Raw genomic sequence first — 22,755 nt, 5'->3', positions numbered from 1 at the left:
ATATGTTTTTTGGTACGCAAGCTAAGATTTGAATATTTTCCAATGACCGGGAGAAATCTGCATATTATGCCCATGGCTTTGCTCTTGACACTATTAATGTGATTAGACCATGTGAGCCTTTGGTTCAAAATAATTCCCAAATATTTGGCCTTTGTGACCAGAGGAACAGCTTCCTGAAAAAGGTAGAGGTCTTCAAAAGCAATGTTTTTCTTAGTTTTGCTAAGAATTAAAAGTTGTGACTTGCTAGCATTGATTTTTTACTCGCCAATTTGTGCACCAGTCTTCTACGGCATAGAGGTAATTTTGCATTTTGTCTATTGCATGATTAGCTTGAATGGATTTAATTGCAATCGCCGTATCGTCGGCATAACATGCTAACAGAGAGTAATTGTCCAAACCAGGGTGAGGAAAATCTGATATGTAGAAAAGATATAGTACTGGACTGAGAATACTTCCTTGTGGGACGCTGGATCTTATAGGTCTTGAATTGGATTTTTCATTTCATTGAGCGACGAAGAAAGTGCGGTTCTGCAAAAAGGAGAAGATCAGAAGAATGAGCTCTCTAGGAAGTCCCAAGTTGATAAGCTTGAAGACGAGCCCCTCATGCCAGACGCGGTCAAAGGCTTTTGCCACGTCCAGCATAAGGAGCGCAACACTTTGCTTGTTATGGAATGCAGATCCCACAAATTCTACAATTCTTACTAGTTGTCGAGTGCCACTGGGTGCGAGGACCGACCCTTTTTATACCATTTACAACGCCACCTAGCGGCTCGCCGTTTGCATTCCGACCATACATTCTATGACAAATATTGCTCGTATAGCTGCTTGCTACTATCCCTAAAATTTTGCCTACTAGTTCAGATTCATCCTGTATAGCTGTAGTTCGATGAAGCAGTTTGTAAATGAATGATAGAGAAAAGTAATTTGATTAAAAAAACAATGGTAATAAGAGTGGCATAAATAAAGATGGTGCCCCATAATTATTTAGGTTTTATCTGTGTTGAAGGTATTTAAAAGAAGTTGCTTTTATTGAAAGATAATGATCAGTTTGCGGTTATGGGGAACAGAAAAGAAAAAGGGAAATTCTGTATGTTCTTTGCTTCTACATTAATGAAGGTGAGAGAAATATTACGGTTGCGTCAAAATGGTGTTCAGAATAACGCAATATTGGATTTTAGTTGAGTACCACTTTCACATGTTTCGTGGAGATAAAAATCTTTAGAAAATCAGAAATTTCATATTTCAGGTAAAAACGCTTACATTTATCATGTGTTTGTTTCAGAAATTATCAGCTGTGAATAAAACTGTTCCTAAAACAGCGTATTTTTCCAATAGCTTTTACGCCATATTCAGCAACATTCGTTAGGAATACTCATTCTCCTCTAAAAGGCTACTTATCAAAGTACACCTTATTTTTAAATGATTCGCTTTGTTGTACTGATTAGCAACTGATTTCAGTAACACGTAAGATAAATGAATGATCTAGTTCCACATAGATTGGCAAGAATCCCATTTTTGGTTTCATACTTACTATTGAATCTCGAATATGATTTGAGCAAAATGGCAATAAAAGTTAAAAAAAAATTCTCCCATGCCGAAAGAAAAATAGGAACCCTTCAGTACAGGACTTCTGACATATAAAAGAGACCTCGGAAGTGTTTGCTCAAGAATCCACAAACACTCCTCCAACCTAAATTTAATACCTTGCAGCTTTCACTAACCATTGAGGATTTTGTAGAAATTTGTTGTACACACTTTAAAATCTTGCAGAGTCAACTTAAATCACATTTGCTCATTTTGGCTTTGTTTCCCTTCTCTTCCTCCAACCTAAGCAATGGCAATAATAAAAATACTGCAAGACAGGAGTACACCTTTTGTGAAAGAGAAGTTTTCCTAATTTGATTTTTCTTCCGAGAGCTGGCAATTGAATTTGTCACTTCTGGATCTCTCTGCACACAAAAGACCTCTCGCGATTAGGACTCGAACGATGGTAGGAAAAGAAGTATTAAAGAAGGAGATATAAAGGACACAATAATAACAGCCAGACTTTGCTGAAGAAACACACTTGTTCGGCTTGTTGAAAGAAGTTACCAGGTGTTTCCCAAGAGGTTCTTTTTTCAGTGTTACTTTCAAATAATGTGAATGGGAAAAAGCTCTTTTTTTTTTTTTTTTTTTTTTTTTTTTTTTTTTTTTTTTTTTAACGCGAACTGACTAGCAGTGCAAATAAAATGCAAAACAGCAAAGCCTTTATTTGCATTAAATGTGAGCCCGCTGTCCTTAAGGACTGCAAAAAATTAGAATTAATGTATTACTTAAGCACCGCAACAATCAATTCTGGATACAAAACAATCTTCGCAGCTATTACGTAGGATTTGGAATGTAGTTTCGTTTCGTATCGTTTCGCTGAACTTTAGGACGTTGGAATGAAAGTAAATGAAAAGTTACAAAAACACAATACTACAAATACGTTGGGAACAGATTTCAAAAATGACAAAAACATAGATTTTCTTAAACAGTATAGAACACTGAATCTAAACACTCTTTAGGGAAAAGAATTAAGCTCATTTCAGATATTCAACAAAATCGTTCCAGCTCTTAGAGAAAAATGCAAATAAAGACAAAACATCCTTCAGCTGAAAGGAAAGTTAAATATGTAAACAAAGAAATATAGGTTCTCAACAAAGAAATATAAATAGCGCATAATTTTACTTCCTTTAGCATAATGTTCTCGCACCATCGGTAAAAAGACTCTATACGGGGAACAACTATACGATGTTTAATTTAGAAGCCAAACAACAAAAATCAGTGTTGTATCTCCAAATTTTTACAGGACTAGTTTCGATGGTTTTACCGAACCGTCATTCTCAGCTGACAGAGAGCAAATGAACGAGATAAGATATAGAGATTAGATAAGAATGGCTGGGCAGGAATTAAGCTACTGGCGCCATCTATTGATGAAACGGAAAACAAACCATAATTTCCTTACAGGCTGAAGGCAAAGATGGATTGGAATTAAGGTTGTTAACTAGAACAGAAAGTTTTTTTTTTAATGTGAAACACTTCTAAAATATCATTCACCAATGGAAGATTTTTTATGAATAATTTTGGCTGCAGAAAAATTGAAAGTGTGATTTTCGGACCAACAATGCTGGGCAAGAGAGAACTTCTGAGTTTCCTGTTTTCTAACATATGCCTCATGTTTTTTAACGCGAAATTTAAAGGCTCTCTTAGTTTGACCAATGTAAATTAAACTACACTGGCAAGAAATCCTGTAAATATCCCAGGAACTCATATCCCGAATGTGGTCCTCGAGTACGGAGCTTGGAATTTTATTGATAGGAGAATAAACGAATCGAAAGTTTTGTTTTTTGACTTCTAAATAATACTTGTTCAGCGTGTTATTTTAATTTAATGATGATCGGAAGGAGAATTATCTCACGCTGAATCAACACATCGTTGAATTTCTACATGAGCAGTTGCCAGTTTATGAAAGCAATTACAGCAAACAAACGGTAACCAAGAAGTCAGGAAGAAAACATTATAAATTCACAATCAGAAAAAGCCATTACTTGTAAAATGCATTCTGGAGTACTTTTTTTGAGTTCTTTCCTGCTTCAAGAATTTTTGTACAGGAGCTGGCAGTTCACGGAACATTTAATAAGTGGTCTTTATACGAGAAAGACAAAATCTGCTTCCATTCATACTTCCCTACGGAAGCGCCATGTGAATTGTTGCACACCACACCTGGTTCGGAACTATGTAAAGAATCACAGGCTTATATACATATTTCAAAGACATGTCAATACTCGCCTTCAATTCTGTTCATTTTCGGATAGAGTTGAAAACCAGAAATATCTACTTCAGAGAAAAATTACTATTATGATGAACAGTGGAATATATGGAATGAGATGACAACATGATGGACGAATTCAAACTATTTGTATTTCTATGAAGTTATACGGTATTTTCTCTCTCCATTCATGGTGTAAGGTTAGAACACAAAGGGGTAACTGTCTGTTAACTTACCAGACAGAGTTCTGGATAACATTGATCGAGCTAAATAATGGAACTTGTCAACGTCATCAAGTTCCTTTATCTTCATGGATCTTCTTAAATTGACACCAATATGTAAGATAGCTTAATAACTTCCCATCGAATTTTTTAATTTAAATGGTTTGGGAAATTGTACCATTTTTCATTAAAAGCACTTATACTAATATCAGTGTTAGAACTTGCATCAACACAACGGTCTTCTGCACTGTTATCTCTTTTACCCAACGACTAAGCGTGATAAATTCCTCTAAATGTTCCTTGCAGCTCGTAATTTCTACTCCGAAATCATCTTATAAGGCATTTTCTCCCTTCTTTCAGCGTGACTTCGTGGTGTAACGGTATCACAAACGGCGCATATTCGAGAGATCCAGATTCGAGTTTTGGCGAGGGCATTCTACATTTTTCATCATATCCTCCTTCAAATATAACCTAATGACTCTACAAAATTCCATGCTAACTCAAAGATACATGTACAGATCTCGGATGTTAAGACACCAGATGATCTCTGCATAAAAAATTTAGAGAAGCTTTAGCATTTTACTTATTTTTTGTGATGAGGATAATACTAGACCACACAGTACTGATTTTATTAGCCCAGAAGAGTCTAAAAACGGCATTTGCGTCGGTTCAGTATAAATGGCGTATCAGTTTTTAAATTGTTGCCACCAAATATTATTGCCCTGTATTATATTAAAAGAAATTAAATGATGAAGAATCTGCATGAATGTATGTATCTTTCTCACACCGTGAAAAACGACGGTACCTAGAGCCATCAAATTTTGATTTAAACACAAATCAAACGTTACGTTACATAAATTTACGTTTTACCCGAACATAAGCACCTGGAAGCCCGAATTTTGAATTTGTTTCATTATAAATTTCATATTTTGCGAAACTTTAAATGAATTTCTGAGTAACAAACTCAACGATTTCAAAGCAAGCAACGGGGAAAAAATTATCACCAGCGCGCGAAACTGTGTATCGGAAATTCTAAAGATACGCTGTCTTTAAATATTTTGTGAAACTGCAGTTGATTTATGTGCCTTATGTGCGAAGAACATTATATTTAATAAATAAAGGTAACACGCAAAACATTAAAAAGACGTTCCTTTGGGCGTAATATAAAATCTGAAAACTTTTTTTTAAAAATATATTTTAGAAATGAGAGTATTCGAAAGCTGAAGAGATCAACCCGATTCCAGACTACAGAGCGCAGCGGGGATGTCCTGGGAAACAATAATTGTTAGACTTCTTTTTATTCTAACAGAACGGCCCACCAGTGGCCGAGCGGTAACGTCGCTGAACACTGGTAGTTCGGTCCGAGGTTCGAATCCCGCGAACGGGCTGACTGCATGGGTGTTTTCGTGGTTTTCCCCATGTGTAACGAGTATACGAGCCAGTTTTCCTTAAAAATCCTCCACGAAGGCATCCCTCCCTTAAGGCAGATAGCTCTATCAACACCCTTTAATGAAAGCACGGAATTAGCCTCTCTCAGCTTTTCTTAATGGGCTTGTAAACAGTGTGAGGACTCGGAGTGAAATTCGTTTGGTCTTTATTTGTAGTTAATCATGGGTAATCACACTATTTTCTAAATAACTTCCTGACTGCTTCTTGTTTGTTTCATGAGGACGAAACACAATAATGGGTAAATTGTTTATTTCTATACCTTATATATTAAATAGTATTTATCATGATAAAAAAACGAAACTTCTTAATTTCATTAAAGTACGAGGGTTGATCCTCCCTTCCCCCAGGTTACAAAGGTAATACAAAATTATTTATTAAAAGCAGACAAAAAATACAAGAGGGAATTAAGAGGCATATTTGCCTACCATTATTTCCACATAATCATCAAATCTATTCACGCATTTATCTGCCGCCCAACGGGTATAGTGGTTAGCGTTGCACACTGCCGTGCTGGACGCCGGGTTCGAATCCGGGAGATTTGGATTGGATTAGATTATTTAATTATGACAAAGCACACGAGGGCTATCTGCCTAAAGGGAGGGATGCCTTCGTGGAGGACTTTCTAAGGGAATCTGGCTCGTATACACGTTACACATTCGAACCCGGGAGAAGGCATGGATGTTTGCAAAAGTATAGCGTCCGTGCTGCATAGGGGCACACTAAATATGCGGCGAGCCAAAAGTCCTCTCGAGAGGTTGTGGTACGCGAAGTGGGGTGGCAGACCCTCGGACCCGTCCCCACCTCGGGTGCTCTCCATTAAAACTGGGGGTGGAACTGAGCTAAATAGCACTGTCCCCTGTATGGTGCTGAAGACTGTTGCCAACGACAGGCCTAATCTTGTGCTCCTCGCCACGATAAATTTCGTGGGCTTGGTCCGACTATACGTCAGACAATGAGTATTAGTCAACAACACCAAGCATTTATCTGAACGTAGAACCAACTTGTTTAATCCGGCTTGGTCTCTGCTCACTGAGCCAGTTCTCGGCAGCTGTTTTCATATCAATGTCTGAAAAGAACCTCATCCCAGATGAATGTTCCTTCAATTTTGGAAAAAGGAAGTCACTGGGTGAGTGACGGAGGACGTGGGCACCATCCCTCTACCGTTACGGTTAATTGGTATGAGCACCACGTCCGCCCTTATCTAGAATGACATAATTAGGTACTTAGGTTATCGCTACCCATTCAGATTTGTATGGTACATATTGCCATACTCTGACTTGCATGATTATTACACAGGCCGTACCATATTCGGACTTGCTTATTCATACTTGCATGGTGCATTTACATTCATATTGCATGGTACATATTTCACACATTTCATATTACACATTACATTTATTGGGAAATTGAATATGACTTATGTTTAAGGTTCTTTGCATCCGTAAGGTTCAATATTTACGTTAAATATACATGATTAGATACTTAGGTTAACTCTATGCATTCATTATTATTTTGTTAAATTTGGGCTTTCGGGGGGTGACACCAGATTTTTCACTTAAACTCTTGCAACAATTCTTGAGTTTGGCGAGTAATATGGGGCCGGGCATTGCCATGCAGGATGACGCCATCACTCCACATGCCAGAACACTTCCGTCGGATGACTTTACGTAACCTTTTTAAAGTGACACAGTAACGGCATGGACATGACACAGTAACAGTCATAGACGCTGCTCATCTGGACGCATGCTCTGCACTTCTTTGGACTGTATTGTAAAGAAATATTGGAGAGCTCGTTGCCTAATGAACTGATAGTCAATGTCCAGGCATTTGCTAAATAGTAACGGCATGGTTATGCTACAGATACTCGATCAGGATAACGAATCAAGCCTCACACCTCCAAGCGAGACCACTTTTCTAAACGCTTTGCCATTTCATTCGCTATGACCGCGTCTGCGAACTTACTCTACGTACCCGCACAACCGCTGCTAGACAACTATTGCCAACTGTCTGCACTTTGGTATTAAAGTACTCCCTCCACAATGAATACTTTTCAAATTCTGATGCTTATAAGCTTTTTTTTTTTGATCCATCTGTGTCCATCTGTTGTATCCATCACATATTTTTTGTACTTCTTTGCAAATTCTCGATTTTGTTTCTGCTCATTTAATTTTTGGGGAATAATCTTCGATCTTCTTACATCTTTCCGATAATAAGACAACATTTTACACGAAAAGAAGTGCCAAAGATTTCTACCTTCGCTCATAACTGAGATAACAACTCTATTTGCTTTATCATCTGGCAATGGTAACCGTTATTTTTTAAATATTTTATTTCCTCCTTTTACTCTTTTGTTGTCGCCTTACATTTCATATTTCTCTCTAACGCCTTAGGAAGTTTTTTACCATCGGTTTTGTCATCTCTATTCCCGAATGCATACATGTTTAGATATTCCAATTCTAGAATTTCATTTCGATGTCTCTTGGCCTGTTTTGATTTCGTTTGCGATTCTTGTGCGAATTAAACCAGGGAAAAATCGATTTTCTTCCAGTGCATGTTTCTTTTCTTTTTTTTTTTTTAGGATATTCCCTTGAGTTTTCTTTAAAGTTTTAGCTAAAAATAAATCCGGATTGAAACCGAAACGCATGAATCCTTTTACATAAACTTATGTAGTTTAACATTTCAGTTCAAACAGCTAAAATATCCCCCCCATCCCCCCCCAAAAAGGTACGCTCTTTTTTGTTTTTTTTGCTTACGTGAAGAAACAAAATCGATATTTATGTGATTAGCTAAGCTAATATTAAGCTACTAATTTGAACACGAGTTTATTAAAACTCTGTGCTGAACTTTTCACATTTCATATATATATATATTTAAGTATAAGCTCTATAAAGGAAATATAAGTAAAATAAAAATTAAAAGAATTCATTAAAGTTTTACAAAACATCAATTAGAAAAAATCTGAAAGGTTTCAGATTTTATATTACGTCCAAAGGGACGTTTTGTGTGTTACCTTTATTTATTAAATATCATGTTCTTTGCACTTAAACCATAAAATTCAGTTCAACAGCAATGTCGCAAAATATTTTTAAAATGAGCATATCTTTAGAATTTTCGATACACAGTTCCGCGCGCTAATGATAAAAAGGTTTTCCTCCTCCCCGTACATTGTTGCCATTGCTCGCTTTTAAATCGTTGAGTTTGTTATTCAAAAATTCGTTAAAGTTTTACAAATTATGAAATCGATCATAAAACAAATTCCAAATTTCAAATTTGGTCTTCCACATGCCGATATTCGTAGGAGGATTGCATCATTCAAAATTCTATGGCTCTACCTGTACCGTTGTTTTATCACAATGCGAGAAATATACATACATTTATGAATATTTTTAATTATTTAATTTTTTCAAATATAATGCAGGACTCTAACATTTGGTGGCAACAGTTTGAAAAGTTATTCAACGCAAAATCGCAAAACGAAAACAAAGGGACTTGCTTCAGGGACAAAGCCCCTTTGGACTAAAAATAAAGTAAATAAAATAAATTTATAAATAAAATAACATTTAATTTTGAAAGCTTTACATAAGGATAAAACATGATAAATGTAACAGTTTTCTCTTAAAATGTTAGCAACCCAATTGAAATTCAGGCGTACATCAGAATACTGTGGATTCGCTTCCATAGTAAAATTAATATAGAAATAGGTTTGGTTTGTTTATTTAATTTTGGCAAAGCACAGGAGGACTATTTGCCGAAGGGGAGGGATGCCGTCGCGGAGGACTTTCTAAGGGAAACTGGCTCGTATATACGTTACACATGGGGAAAACCACGAAAACGCTCATGCAACAACCCGTTCTCCTCGAATCGAACCCAGAATGGAACTACCAGCGTTCAGCGACTTCACCGTTCGTCTGCTGGTAGACGAATAATGAAATAAAGCAAAGTCACATGGATCACCGTTTGATTTGGCAGGAATGGATATTGTATACGTTATTGCGTACAAATGTTTGAATTTGGTACAACAAAAAATGGTAGATGTTTTAATTTGCGAATTTTACCAACTTTTTAGGCTTTCCTTGAAGTGTTTTAAAAATAAATTAGAATAATTCAAGGTTGATATTTTCGCCTTTAATATCAATCAGTCAATTCTTTCGTGATTTTTTGGTACGTAGCATTCTTTAATTTATAATTTTGTTGTAGAATTATCAAGAGTTTAAAAGTTTAACTGTTGCTAAGCCTAAAGAGACCGCCATTAGTGTACATTTCAAACTCGTAGTAGAACATTAAGCCAGTTGGTGCTCCAACTTTAGTGTTTTTTTGCCCAGTGTGACAAAAGTAAACTTTTAATTTTGCGCGTCAAAAATTTTAACGGCCGATCTGCTTTTTTTTTTTTTTTTTTGGTGTGTGTGTGTGTGTGTGTGTGAATAAACTCTAAAAAAATTTTCTTCTGCATTTAGTGTTTTAGGGTTATCTATATTTTACAATTTTATATGCAGATTTTTTTTGAGTTTTTATGCATTTTTGCCTTGCCGCGAAGTGAGAACTGAATAAATTGAACGAGAACTGTATCTCTTATGAAATTGGCGTAAGTAAGTTTAAATGAGATGCAGCAGAAAAAGTGTATAATTTGATATTTCGTACAAGGAAGTCATGTGGTGTCCGCAGCAGGTATGTAGTTAGGTAAACATTTATATTAATTACATCTTTAGTTTGTTTAGGACTTCTGACTTTTGAAAAAAAATGATCTCAAATTCAAAAAGTAGATACGGTCAGTTTTTGTTCCACACGAGTCTACCGTTTTTCGTTTTAATTTTCAGAATAAATATACACTTTTACTGAATATAACTTTACAGAGGTACAACTATTTGATTTCATATTTTTACAAAATTTATTTATTAAATTTAAAATTACCAAAGCATGAAAATTTGGGTAATGGACTGGAAGCATATGTCAAAGACATATATATGGCCACGAAAATAAAGGCCGCGCGAAAACGTTTTGGAGCACACTGTCTATAGAAATTTAGGAAGCGCTATAAACCAAACTAACATAAATATGAACTATGAGGTACGCTATACATCTGTACGCTTACACAAAAAAAATGACATTTAATTTTGTAGCAATTTCGCTTTTGATAATTTTTCGTGAAAATTTACCTTAAATTTACAATTATTAATTTTTTAAAAACGAAACTTTATTCCAAAGCGAAATTCACGAAAATATTTTCTTTGATTTGAACGTATAAATAAAATCCCTTTAATGTAATAAAGCAACAAAAGAAACAACCTGAATAAATGCTGATAAAATCCCTTAAAAAAAAAAAAAAAAAATTCCCCCGACGAGAGAATAACTGCAACCGCAGTCTGCTCCTGACATTTCACAACCTAATGCTCAAGTGGAAACTAAGTCTATTGGAAATATTCCACGTCACTAAAATATTCGACACAGAACACGAAAGCGTTCGATTTTTTTTTGGGGGGGGCTTTATTATAAAGGTGAATATATGATTTCAGATTAATCTTTTCTTTTCCAAAATTCCCTTCATTTGCATGAAAGCACTAGTTTGGAAAAAGACGTAGAAATATGATTAATTTTTAAACATATTCGGAGCAAAAACGTTTTGACAGCCGTCAACTAATTTCCACGAGATTATATTGAGATACTTTTCCCTTTTCCTTCTTTGTTACTGAAAATAAAAGGTAAAGTGCTAGATGACTCAGCGTAGGAAAAGGATTATTAAAATATTTCAATGATTTTTTTCCTTTTCTTTTTACAAGCTTTAAACCACTAGCGAAAAATATAAATGAGTAGTTGAAATCGCGTTAGGAATTTATATTAGTTACATTTTATCTTCTTTGAATACATTATCTAACGAGCGATGGAACTTTAATAGCGGAATTAGTTACTTGCATTTGTCACAATGGAGACGTTTCCATATGAAATTTTACTATCCTTCGATGCAGTTACTAGCGTTATGAACAACCCATTGCCAGAAATGGGGAAATTCGTAATACTACTGATAGATAATGCATACCACATTAGAATAACTGATTAACCCTTTCCGGCACACTACCTTTTAAAGTCGGAGTTTTGATAAAGAAAAAAAAAAAAAAAAAAAAAAAAAAAAAAAAAAAAAAAAAAGGTAGGCAGTCTAATTAGGCCTAGAGGAGTAAAATTTTGTGAAGATAGCACTTATCGTTTTAATTCTGTGGGTGTGCCCAAAGTGGCACACTGATTGAATAGAGCTTCGAAAAGAGTGCTGAAACGAGCACTGTTGTCAATTAACTGACCGATGACGTGCGGAGAAACAAAGAATACAGACTCTCAGTTGTCCTAGATGATCGATGAGCCCGCTCTGGGCACATCTATGCTTCGCCGTTTGATTTTAGGCAAGATTTCAAGGAAAAAAATTAAAATTAATATAGAATAAGGAGATTAGCATACAGGCAAAAAATAACATAGAAATTTCTTTTCAAATAATTCCTCTTATACCCTAAAAAAATCTGGAAGATTTCTTTGAAAAATGAGGGTCTTAAAAAACTAAACATGGCTAAAATATATGGACTGGTTTGTGTTGAGCTGCCATCTAGTATAAATAAAGAAGGTTCAGAGTAACCTATAAATCCTTTTTCATTTAATTTTTCTGTGCTCACAGAAGGAAATTTTTAGGTGTGTCCAAGACCGGACACACTGTGCCGCTAAGGGTTAAAGTCAAAGTACGTTAAGAATACCATCGTGGAGGGTACTGTAAGAGAATGTAGCTCGCATACATGTAATACAGAGCGAAAATTACGAAAACAACTATGCAGCCAGTCTGTTCGTCTGAATTTGAAGCTAGTTTAAATTACTAACGTTTAGCTGTTCTATCCGCTCAGGCGCTGGTGGTCTTATACTACACCTGTAGCAGTGCCAGTTTTAACAATGGTTCAAAAGAATTGGGTGAAGCACCTTTAGAGCAGTGAAGAAATTATGTCTCCAGGACTCCTATGCAGGCCCCACACATTTGGAATCTCAATATTACTGTCCACCAGCCAGAATACAAGCAATTAATTGTATACACAAATGATGTTGTATTCTTGCTCGGTGGTCGCATTATAAAAGAGCTAGAGCAACGAGGTACGGAGATTTGCAACCTGTTTACAGTCCTATGCAATAGTTTAAAACTACAGACCTTAATTGAGAAAAAGGCCACACTTATCATCCCACGTCCAGGCAACCAACCCTAACTGCAGGCTTCCGTCCAGTCACCCCCTACCCCTTCCTCAAGTTAGCAGAGAGAAATATCAAGGTGGTTCAACAATTTAGGTACCTGGAACATTTATGGGACAAAAATCTCACCTAGCTGTCACATCCACAAGCACTGCTAACGCCATTGCTCAGAAAACCCACCAATTGTTAACTGGGGCGCAAAACCTCCAAATGAACAAGATCCTCTACTATACAGTATTGAAAAAATGGTCCTGCTTGCAACTGCCATATGGTCCTCTCCATTGCGAGGCGCAGACAGAAGCATCTCCTGATCATTTAACGCTTCTTTGCACTAAATCTCTGCTAGCGGTATCTCTGCAAGACGCCAAGTACCTTCCTCCTCCGTCACTTGTCACGAAAGTGGTATCGTCCATTTTAAAAATCGAATCACAGTCACAAGCTCCAGAGAATACGGAGAATGGTAAGTAAGGTATTCGCAACTCCATTCAGCAAGCAAATGATTTTTCTTGATTGAGCTATTTGAACCAGACGACTGTCCTACGGGGAAGGCAAGTTCTGCAGAAAATATTGTTGCTTCTATTGCAACACTAATCGCAGAATTAAGTACCAAAAATGAACAATAACTCCAGATTGACGGCCTATCCTAGAGATAGGTCAGCGGTAGGATACGGCTATCAAAGTCATGAATCAGAATCACTTTAACCTTCACACTGCTAAGGTTCATGAATTTCATGATGACCCGTAAAAATGCCACTTGTTCCACTGAAGTTTCAGTTTCGTCTTGCATGATTTCGCCCATAATTTATCCAGCTTAATGATATGGGTTAACCAATTAACTGTGAAGCCCTCGTTTACGAATGCGCACCGTTTTGTGTCGCCAGAACCGAGCCATGACGAGTATATTCGTCCATCACAGAGTAAGTTGCGCTGGTAAGATATCGGATGAAAAAGATGGGTTTATTTTATAAAACTGAAAATGTTATTACTAATATTTACTTATTTGGTTAACATAAGCATCTATTACATACATATTAAACTAAAAATGCAATCAATTAAATTAAATATTATACATATAAAAGTAAGAATTTAAATTCCTGCTGTGGAGTGATCTTCAGCGAAACAGGGTACCGTACACAATGGGACTCTGCAAATCCAACAAAGGTAACACGATTCCTTCCTGATCTTACGTTTGTAGCAATGCGAACACCTTCGCGTAGGGTTGTTTTTTTTTTCGATGTTCCGAGTATATAATCCGGAAAATGATTCCCGCCTAATTAGCTTATATTAGGTCTAAATGGCCAAGTTTGTGTCGATTTATTTCTTTCAATTAGATACGTCGCAGCAGTGTCTTCAATAAACATGAGCAAAAAGTGGATACGCGATCATGTTCTATTATTTTTTTTTATATAATATGAATACATTCAGACACATAATGTCTAAGAAATGGAGAAATATCTTTTTGTAGTACTTTTTGAGTCGTTTTCTTGCTGTGGAGTACGCTATGATAATTCCATCGCTCACATCCACTCCACCGATTTTTTTATTATAATCAATCACTAGCTCCGGTTTCTTTGTTATTATTTTTCTTTTCTCTGTTTCTGTTACGTTGTCATTATGTACAGTAATTACTAAATAAACCTCCCTTTTATCTTTTCATTTCATTATACGCACGACGAGTATACTCGTCAATACACAAAATCGTGCCGCTTCTCCATGACGAGTATACTCGTCAATCACAGTTAACTGGTTAAACATCCCTCTCCTTCGGGCTTACAACGTTCCAAGCAGTAACTTATCGAAGCTATTTCTACATTTCTGTTGTTCCTGTTAGAAACAGTTTGTGATTACACAACTTCAGACCACCAGCTGTTCTTGTCAAAGCATATTAACGTTATAAGCGTTAGAAGAAACAGGGTTTTAAAGAGATATAGATTTTTATTATGAATATTATAATGAATTATCACACGTTACTATACATATGTTCAATGTAGAGATTTTCAGAGCTAAACACATGAAAAATTAACAATTCCCTTGACGATATTCAACGTAAAAAATCTCTCATTTATTACTCGGCCATATTAACCACTTACGCCAGAAGATTACGCATAGGAGAATTCGAAAATTCGTTACAGGTAAGGCATTAAACTCACTTATAAGCAAGCAGCACTGTTTTCGCTTCATATATATATAGATCTACCAATTGACCATCATGGTAGAGGGATGGTGCCCACGCCCTCCGTCACTTAGCATATGTATATAGGTCAATGTTACCATTATTAAAGCTCTAATCCATGTCTAACAAATTATTATCTCGGTATCATATGCTAATACGAGATTGCTGCTGAACTGAAATGAATTCAGCGTAATTAAATCCAATTTAATGTAACTTCATCTATACTAAATGGATGATTACTGCGACTATGCATTTAAATTGGAAGAGGCAATAGACGCTAATCTTTAAGATTCCGAATATCCTGAATTAAGGCATGATTAATATTTCAATGCAATGATTCGTAAACATTTCGGTTAGAGGACGGTTAATGAATAACCCATGAGCTTGCAGTACAGTAATTTGGATTTTAAATAAAATACATGTAACATTATATTAATATTTAGAGGTTATATACGTATTAAATTTAAATGAAACAGAAAATAAGTTCGAATAAGCATAAGATTTGAATTTGCTTTGATTTTGTATAAGTGCTAGATAATATCATGCGGAGATATGAAAAGATGACCAAAACTGGTGCATTGGCATTTTTCCTTCGATAAAAAAGCTGATGTGTACACCACATGGCTTCTTTGTACAGAATATTAAATTATACGCATTATTTCCTGCATTTCATTTTCGAATTTCATTAGAGATATATTTCTCATTCAACTAATTCAGTTCTCCCTTCGAGACAAGGCAAAAATACATAAAAACTCAAAATATTTTCATTAAAAATTGAAAGATATAGGAAAACATAAAACAACAAATACAATTAAAATAATTAAAAAAAACAATTCTTACAATTAAAATTACAGTTTCTACGCAAAAACAAGCAATTCGACTGGCAGGCAAGTAGGCAGATTTTTTGGTGCACAAATCTAAAATTTTCCTTTTGACCCAGCCGGCTAAAAGTCACTGAAGGTGCAGAAAGAATTAATTAACTATTCTGCTAAGTTTCAAATGTAAGCAAATATGGCTGCTATGGTAAAAAAGGATTAGGCTTAGCCGAACTTAAAAAACTTTTAAATTGTCGATAGTTCTCTAAATATTGCATGCAGAGTAACTAGAGGCATAAAAACCTTAACCGGAAGATAAGAACAACATAATTCAATCATTTTTAAAGCAAAAAATGCACAATTTACCAACATATAAAAATAAAAAAAACTGAGCTCACGGAGCCGAGTAACATAGTGGATACATATATATACTTTTGGTGTGTATATATATATATATACTTTTGGTATATGTATATATATATATATATATATCTGTGTAATAATAAAATTCCATAGTCAAGAATACACTTAAAATTCTAACTGTATGTTCTTTTCATTTTTAATGGCGACGTTCTCTTATTTGAAAGTACGTGGAATTAAATCCACAGCCCCGTAGTCAAGTTGTTTTTCCCGCCTTTTCTACACGTACAGTTATAGAATGTTCTGGAAATATTTCAAGCGAACTGGTTTGGCTGACAAGGCTGACGTCATTTTTTGGAAGCTCCGCCTTTCCAGGGCTATAAAAAGACTCGCAAAAGGAATATTGGAGCTTTTTCTTAAATGTCACGATGCAGTAAACTTTATACAAAAAGTTATTAGTAATTCTTTTTATTTACTCCGGAGATCAGATTTTTGTAAATGCTATTTTCTCCTGAAATATAATAAATGGATCCTGTTTTTTAAAACTATCGTCTGATAATTTAAGCTACGACTACATTGATGATTCTTCAACAATCTATTTATTCCTGACAAAAGCTGGCACAGCTGACAAACACACTTTTGATACTTATACACACTTTTGATTGCAACCAAAATGGGAGGCGCACAACTACATGTTATAGCAGTCCAATATACAAAATTTCAAAGTTCTGAAGCTACTCGTTTATGAGTTATGCAAGATACATATATACGTACCACGAAGAAAAATCTCTTCTGAATCCATTTTAAATCAGTTTTATAATTCGTTTTGGGGAAAAAAAAAAAAGTCATTTATTCTGTCCTTACGTACAGATATCAAGCAAAAACATCGTTAAATTGTATTCGATAGCGGTCAAAATGGTTATTTTCGTTGAAATAAAATATGGCACCTGGAATTTTTCGTGATTACAATACTTCCTTTACCTCGTACAATCACGTAATAAGTAGTCACGTATTTAATTGAAACTTCTCTTTATTTTTTAGCCAGAGGTCTTGATTATTATATTCTAAGAAATTATAGTTAAACTTATTTTTTTTAACGCCCAAATGACGTTAGCCAAGAAGGCCTACTAGTTTCAAAACGAGATTTTCCGTTGAAAGACTATTTCAGACTTATACACATATAAGGTAAGATGAAATCATATTTTAAACTAAAATATGTCTAAGTCTTTTAACAATATATATGTCTGTTTTAACAATGTATGTGCGGAGGAATGAGGGAGTAAAAACTCTGCAAAGAGGATGCGTTGTATTCAATGCAGTTGTGCACAAGAATGTTATTCTAAGGTTTCGAGAAAATGGGAGACATTATTTGAGGTAAGAACGCACTTCCGACCCGAATGAATTCGTGGAAAGAGCAGTTAGATGTTTTCTCTTTCTCTAGTCTCTAGAAGTTGTGATTTTAAAGTGAACATCGAAGGCCAGGAAGGTAAGAGGACAGTTTAGGAAGTCAAATGCACCATGCCAGTCTAGAAATAGTGTGCCGGAGGATAATAAAACATGTAATATAATTAAATCCGATTTAATTCAAAAGTTATATGTAGTATATCTAATAAGCTGTTAAATGTTCTAATATATCTAATAAACTGTATATATAAAAATAAAATATATGTTAAAAGTGTAGTATATCTAATAAGCTAGATGCAACAGATGATGATTATTTATTTATGGAAGAGAATAAAGTGATAGGGAAGATGAAACACAATTCGATGATGCGCCTGAAGATACAATGGAAGACGAATATGACACAACTTTCCATGTTATCAGATGAGGAAATTTGTTAAGTTCATAAGAAACGTCATTTCTTTTAAGCAAACAGTATTTAGGAACACGTAGAGATGTAATTTGTGATTGCTTATCTTTCCCTTATTTTTAATCTACCATTTTTATGTCCGGCGTATAATGCGAACCAGTAAATTTTGATCTCATATTTTGTATTAAAAGCGAGTGTTATACCCCGGATAGCTGACTCTAGGCCATATTTGATTTGTATGAAGCATATCTGAAACATGAAGAAACAAAATAAAATGAGTATTATTTCCAAAGATACAAAAATGAGAAACTTTTGGCTTGCTGTTGTTGATATCACGTTTTGCTTACTTGCTATTAACCCTTTGCGGCACAGTGTGTCCGGTCTGGACACACCTAAAAATTTCCTTCTGTACGCACAGAAAAATTGAATGAAAAAGGATTTATAGGTTACTCTGAACTTTCTTTATTTATACTAGATGGCAGCTCAACACAAACCAGTCCATATATTTTAGCCATGTTTAGTGTTTTAAGAACCTCATTTTCCAAAGAAATCTTCCAGATTTTTTTTAGGGTATAAAAGGAATTGTTTGGAAAGAAATTTCTAATTTATGTTTTTGGCTGTATGCTAATCTCCTTATTCTATATTAGTTTTAAATTTTTACCTTGAAATCTTGCCTAAAATCAAACGTCGAACCCTAGGTGTGCCCAGACCGGGCTCACCGATAATCTAGGGCAACTGACAGTCTGTTTCTCCGCATCTCGTCGGTCAGTTCATTGACAACAATGCTCGTTTCAGCACTCTTTTCGGAGCTCTATTCAATCAGTGTGCCACTTTGGGCACACTCAAAGAATTAAAACGATAAGTGCTATCTTCACAAAATTTTACTTGTGTACTCCTCTAAGCCTAATTAGACTGCCTATATATATTTTTTTTTAAATAAAAACTCTGACTTTAAAAGGTAACGTGCCGGAAAGGGTTAAGCAAGTGTTAATTAAGTAAGCTAATTAGCATTTACTAGCTATTTCACCTAACAATTTGTGGATCCTAACACAGCACACAAAAAGATTCTTGGCAAGGAATCGAACCAGGGGAGAGGGAAGTGATTTTTAAAATATACGATATATGGTATTTGTATTTTAAAGGATCATTCCACAAGAAGATGAAACTTCAACTTAAAGAAAAAACGAAAATTTGAATATAAAGCAAAGCTAGTATATAGAAATAAAACAGTTTTGGTAATTTCCTCACCTACTGGACTCCACTCTCGAAAATTACTGTCGACCGATGTCGTCGATGGTTCCGCGATCTTGATGAACCTCTGAGCCCTTGGTGGAACCCCATCCATCGTCTGTTGCCTGAATGACTGGCAGGCTGCATTGTCCCCGATACAGTCTGTATAATACATCAGCAACATGACTCCACATATGAACCACACCAAAGAGGTCGCCAGCACTATTTTACACGTATATAGACGGAGTTTCATCATAGCGAAGTTTCTTGGAATTTTTCAAAAGTCTTTTATAAATTAGGGATCTATTCACCCGGAAAATAAACGATTTTGATAATTTTGGCAACTGTAGAAGTGGGGCAGCTTCATCTCTTGTGATATACCTTGCAGAACGTCACTGGAGTTCATCCAATGAAAATGACCGCATGTCACGCAGCTAAATCAGCGGAGAACATCTTACCTGAAATGAAACAAGTGGTTAGATGCACGAATAGCCAATCACAGACAATTTGCCAATAAATGAGTAGAAATTATGAAGTTCATTAAACTGAAGGCACATGGCAAAGAACACAGGAAAACTCTATTATGTCTGATGTAATTTGAAAAGAATTGGGTCCTATTTGTAAAATGTTTTTTAAATTTCTTAAGCATATTTACAATAACTGTTTATTTAATGGCCTTTAATCTGAAACATGTAGATCAGAGCGGTCAGAATTAGATAAAAAAGTGATTCGTAATGATATTACAATGGTTACGAATACTATAAACAGCTATAACTTTAATAAAAATATTTCTGATGTTGTACATCTAGCACTTTGGCTTTATAAGTTCATGCTAACTCTTCTGGGTTTAGGCTAATATCTTAGCTTAAAAAATGAAAGATCTATCTGCCTGAAAGGAGAGATGTTTTCGTGCAGGACTTCCAAATCTTACCCATCTCGCATTCCCTTTACACATGGAGAAAAAAAGATAACGTCATCGTAGCTATCCCATTGGCTAGAAATTGAACCCGTGGAGGGGAAGGTACTTTCTTAAACAGAAGAGATATGGCATTTTTATTTTAAAGGAAAAAAGAAATGTCTGATTTATTGCTGGCCTGTATTTCAGAAAAATTCAGTCTATAGAATTCGGACTTTTACAGTTTCCGATATGTTTAAGTAAAATACATATTACGAACAAATATTTCTCAGAATGAAAAATTCTATTTGGGGGTTTTTGACGGAGTCGCACACAATTTTATGACATCTTTCAGATGTTAAACTAAAATCTAAATGGTTCGACTGCAGTTTCTCCTTATTTTTCACTATTTTATTTATTAGCCCAGAACGGCTATTTAGTCTCAAACTTTTTTTTTTTTTTTTTCGTCGAATCACTATAAACGGTTGTATCGCTTTTCAAATTGTTGCCACCGAATATTATAGCCTTGTATTATATTAAAAAAAATTAAATAAGGAGGAATCTGCATGAATGTATGTAGGTTTCTCGCATTGTGAAAAAAACAATACCTAGAGATATCGAATTTTAAATAACGTAAATGGGAACCCGAATGTGGGCACCTGAAAGCGTAAATCTAGAATTTGGAATTTGTTTTATTATCTGTAACATATTTCGGTACTTTTCCATTTCATCGGCGCAAATTTTGCCAAGCAGACTTTATTGGCGACAACATACAATATACAAAAATAAAAAATGTTAACGAATGTTAGTTCTAAGAATTTTTTATTTTGAAGGCATAAACATTTTAATATCGTTTAAAATTTTGTAAAAAGCCAATAAATAATAATAAATTTGTAAAAAAACATTAACTTAAGAATTTACTATGCTTCCATGGTTCAACATGCTGATTCGCCGGTTCATATCACGTGACCCCAAGCGATCTCATCTCACGTAAACTACGCTTCAAAATTCTAATTCTCTCAGTAATTATCTACATAAATTTCAAATTAAATCTTAATCTGGAATACAAGTTTAATTGCAAGAATTATTTCAATTCGTACGAATAGCTTACTCGGAAATTATGTAAAACCGCAGTGCTTTACTTCGCTAGTGCATTCTCATTAGAATTGAAGAATTTAATCCTTGACTTTGCTTTTCTATATTTTCGCCTTCGTGGGAGCGGTGTGACTGCATCCTTAATGACCGCGAATGGCCTTACGGCATAAAATTGAACAATCTGGTTAAAATTCTATGTAATTGTATGCCAGTATTGAAAACAACAATCAATGTGATAAGAAATGGCTGCGACTTGTTTTGAAAATGAGCGTATAAGGTTACCAGCGAGGATATTCGTTTGGCATCAGTTGTACCATTACTGGCGACTTTATCGCCTGCGCCGGCAAAGCAGAAAAGTACCCAATAATCATATGCTAAGTGCTTAAGGAAAGGCCCACTAGCGGCCGAGCGGTAAAGTCGCTGAACACTGGTAGTTCGTTCGAGGTTCGAATCCCGCGAACGGGCTGGCTGCATGGGCGTTTTCGTGGTTTTCCCCATGTGTAACGTGTATACGAGCCAGTTTCCCTTAGAAAGTCCTCCACGAAGGCATCCCTCCTCTTAGGCAGATAGCCCTCGAGGCTTTGCCATAATCACACATACACACACGCTTAAAGAAAACAACAAACTTAAATAGCGATTTTGTCTCAACGACCTGAGTATTCCCGAGAACAATATATATGAATAACATCATACCGTGTCTGAATTCGATGTTAATTTATAGGGGAATATTCAATAAGCTACAGAGCAATTTTACTACAATTATTAGGTAGCAAATATCAAAGAAACAATTCTGTAATAAAATATGAAGGCTTTAAGTCAGTGTAAATAGTCCTTCTTACCGTGTTAGGAATCGTGGCCTATTAAAACATATTTCTGTTGTCATGTAAAATTTTCCTAGAATTCCAAATTGCTTCTTCCCCCCCCCCCAGTAACTTTTCATGCTTTAAATTCTGCAACTTGCATTTACGGATAAGTTAAGAAATTGAGATATATCTTCGCAGGCTTAATTTTGATAAAAATTCTGTCCAACGAGGTATGCATTAAATAAATGTACGCGAAGACAACCTCATCAGTTCTTATTCTTACCACAAACAACGCACTTAATAAATCTGCAATGAATCATAAGGATTACACGACGCAGGAAATGGGGAGAAAATTCTTTTGCACAGGCAACAACAACAACAAAAAAAAAAAAAAAAAAAAACTGTCAAGATGAACGATATTCGAAAAACCCCAGCTTTCCTTATAACAACTGTTTTTATTTTAAAACTGCAGCGGTAATTTCGAGTTAGAACATGCCTAATGATCCCAAATGCTGGGACCGCTGGAATGCAGAACAAGAAAAATAAGACCACTTTCCAGAATAACGAAGCAATTTAGCGAACGGGCTCGGGAAAAGCAATTAAAATAAAAGGAATTTAAAACTTAATTAGAAGCAGCAGCGAATAAACTGGTTCTCCGTAACATCCTCGATTAAAACGTGGATTGAACAGTGTAGTGGTTTTAAAGTGGGGACACGGTTGTGCTATTAATGAGAAATCGTGGCTCGATTTTATGAGATTGGGTAAGCATTTGGCAGAATCAGCTGAATAGATCCAGTCATCAGCCAAAAAACAAAAAAATAGTGTAAAATTAGTAAATACTGTAAAATCATAATGGATACTAGTAACATTTTTAATTTAGATGAAAGGATAATTTCATATAATACTTT

The 22,755-nt window shown here is 35.2% G+C and overlaps 1 protein-coding gene across 11 annotated transcripts in view; it reads right to left on the bottom strand.

Moving 5' to 3' along the window:
- The window catches only part of LOC118184546 (polypeptide N-acetylgalactosaminyltransferase 13-like), a 558,492-nt gene that overhangs the window by 75,733 nt on the left and 460,004 nt on the right, over positions 1–22,755 (bottom strand). For all 11 annotated transcript variants that reach the window (XM_085813176.1, XM_085813209.1, XM_085813204.1 and 8 more), the window contains one exon: positions 19,073–19,512. In XM_085813176.1, the coding sequence (XP_085669302.1) occupies positions 19,073–19,310 (238 nt within the window). In that variant the 5' untranslated portion in view covers positions 19,311–19,512. The remainder of the gene's footprint in view (positions 1–19,072; positions 19,513–22,755) is intronic.

Source organism: Stegodyphus dumicola, chromosome 1 (genome assembly GCF_044657685.1).
Source record: "Stegodyphus dumicola isolate Sdum_Otavi_A_Nest chromosome 1, ASM4465768v1".
Classification (NCBI taxonomy): Eukaryota; Metazoa; Arthropoda; class Arachnida; order Araneae; family Eresidae; genus Stegodyphus; species Stegodyphus dumicola.
The sequence above is the reverse complement of the archived record's forward strand: the minus strand, read 5'-3'. Positions and strand labels throughout refer to the sequence as shown.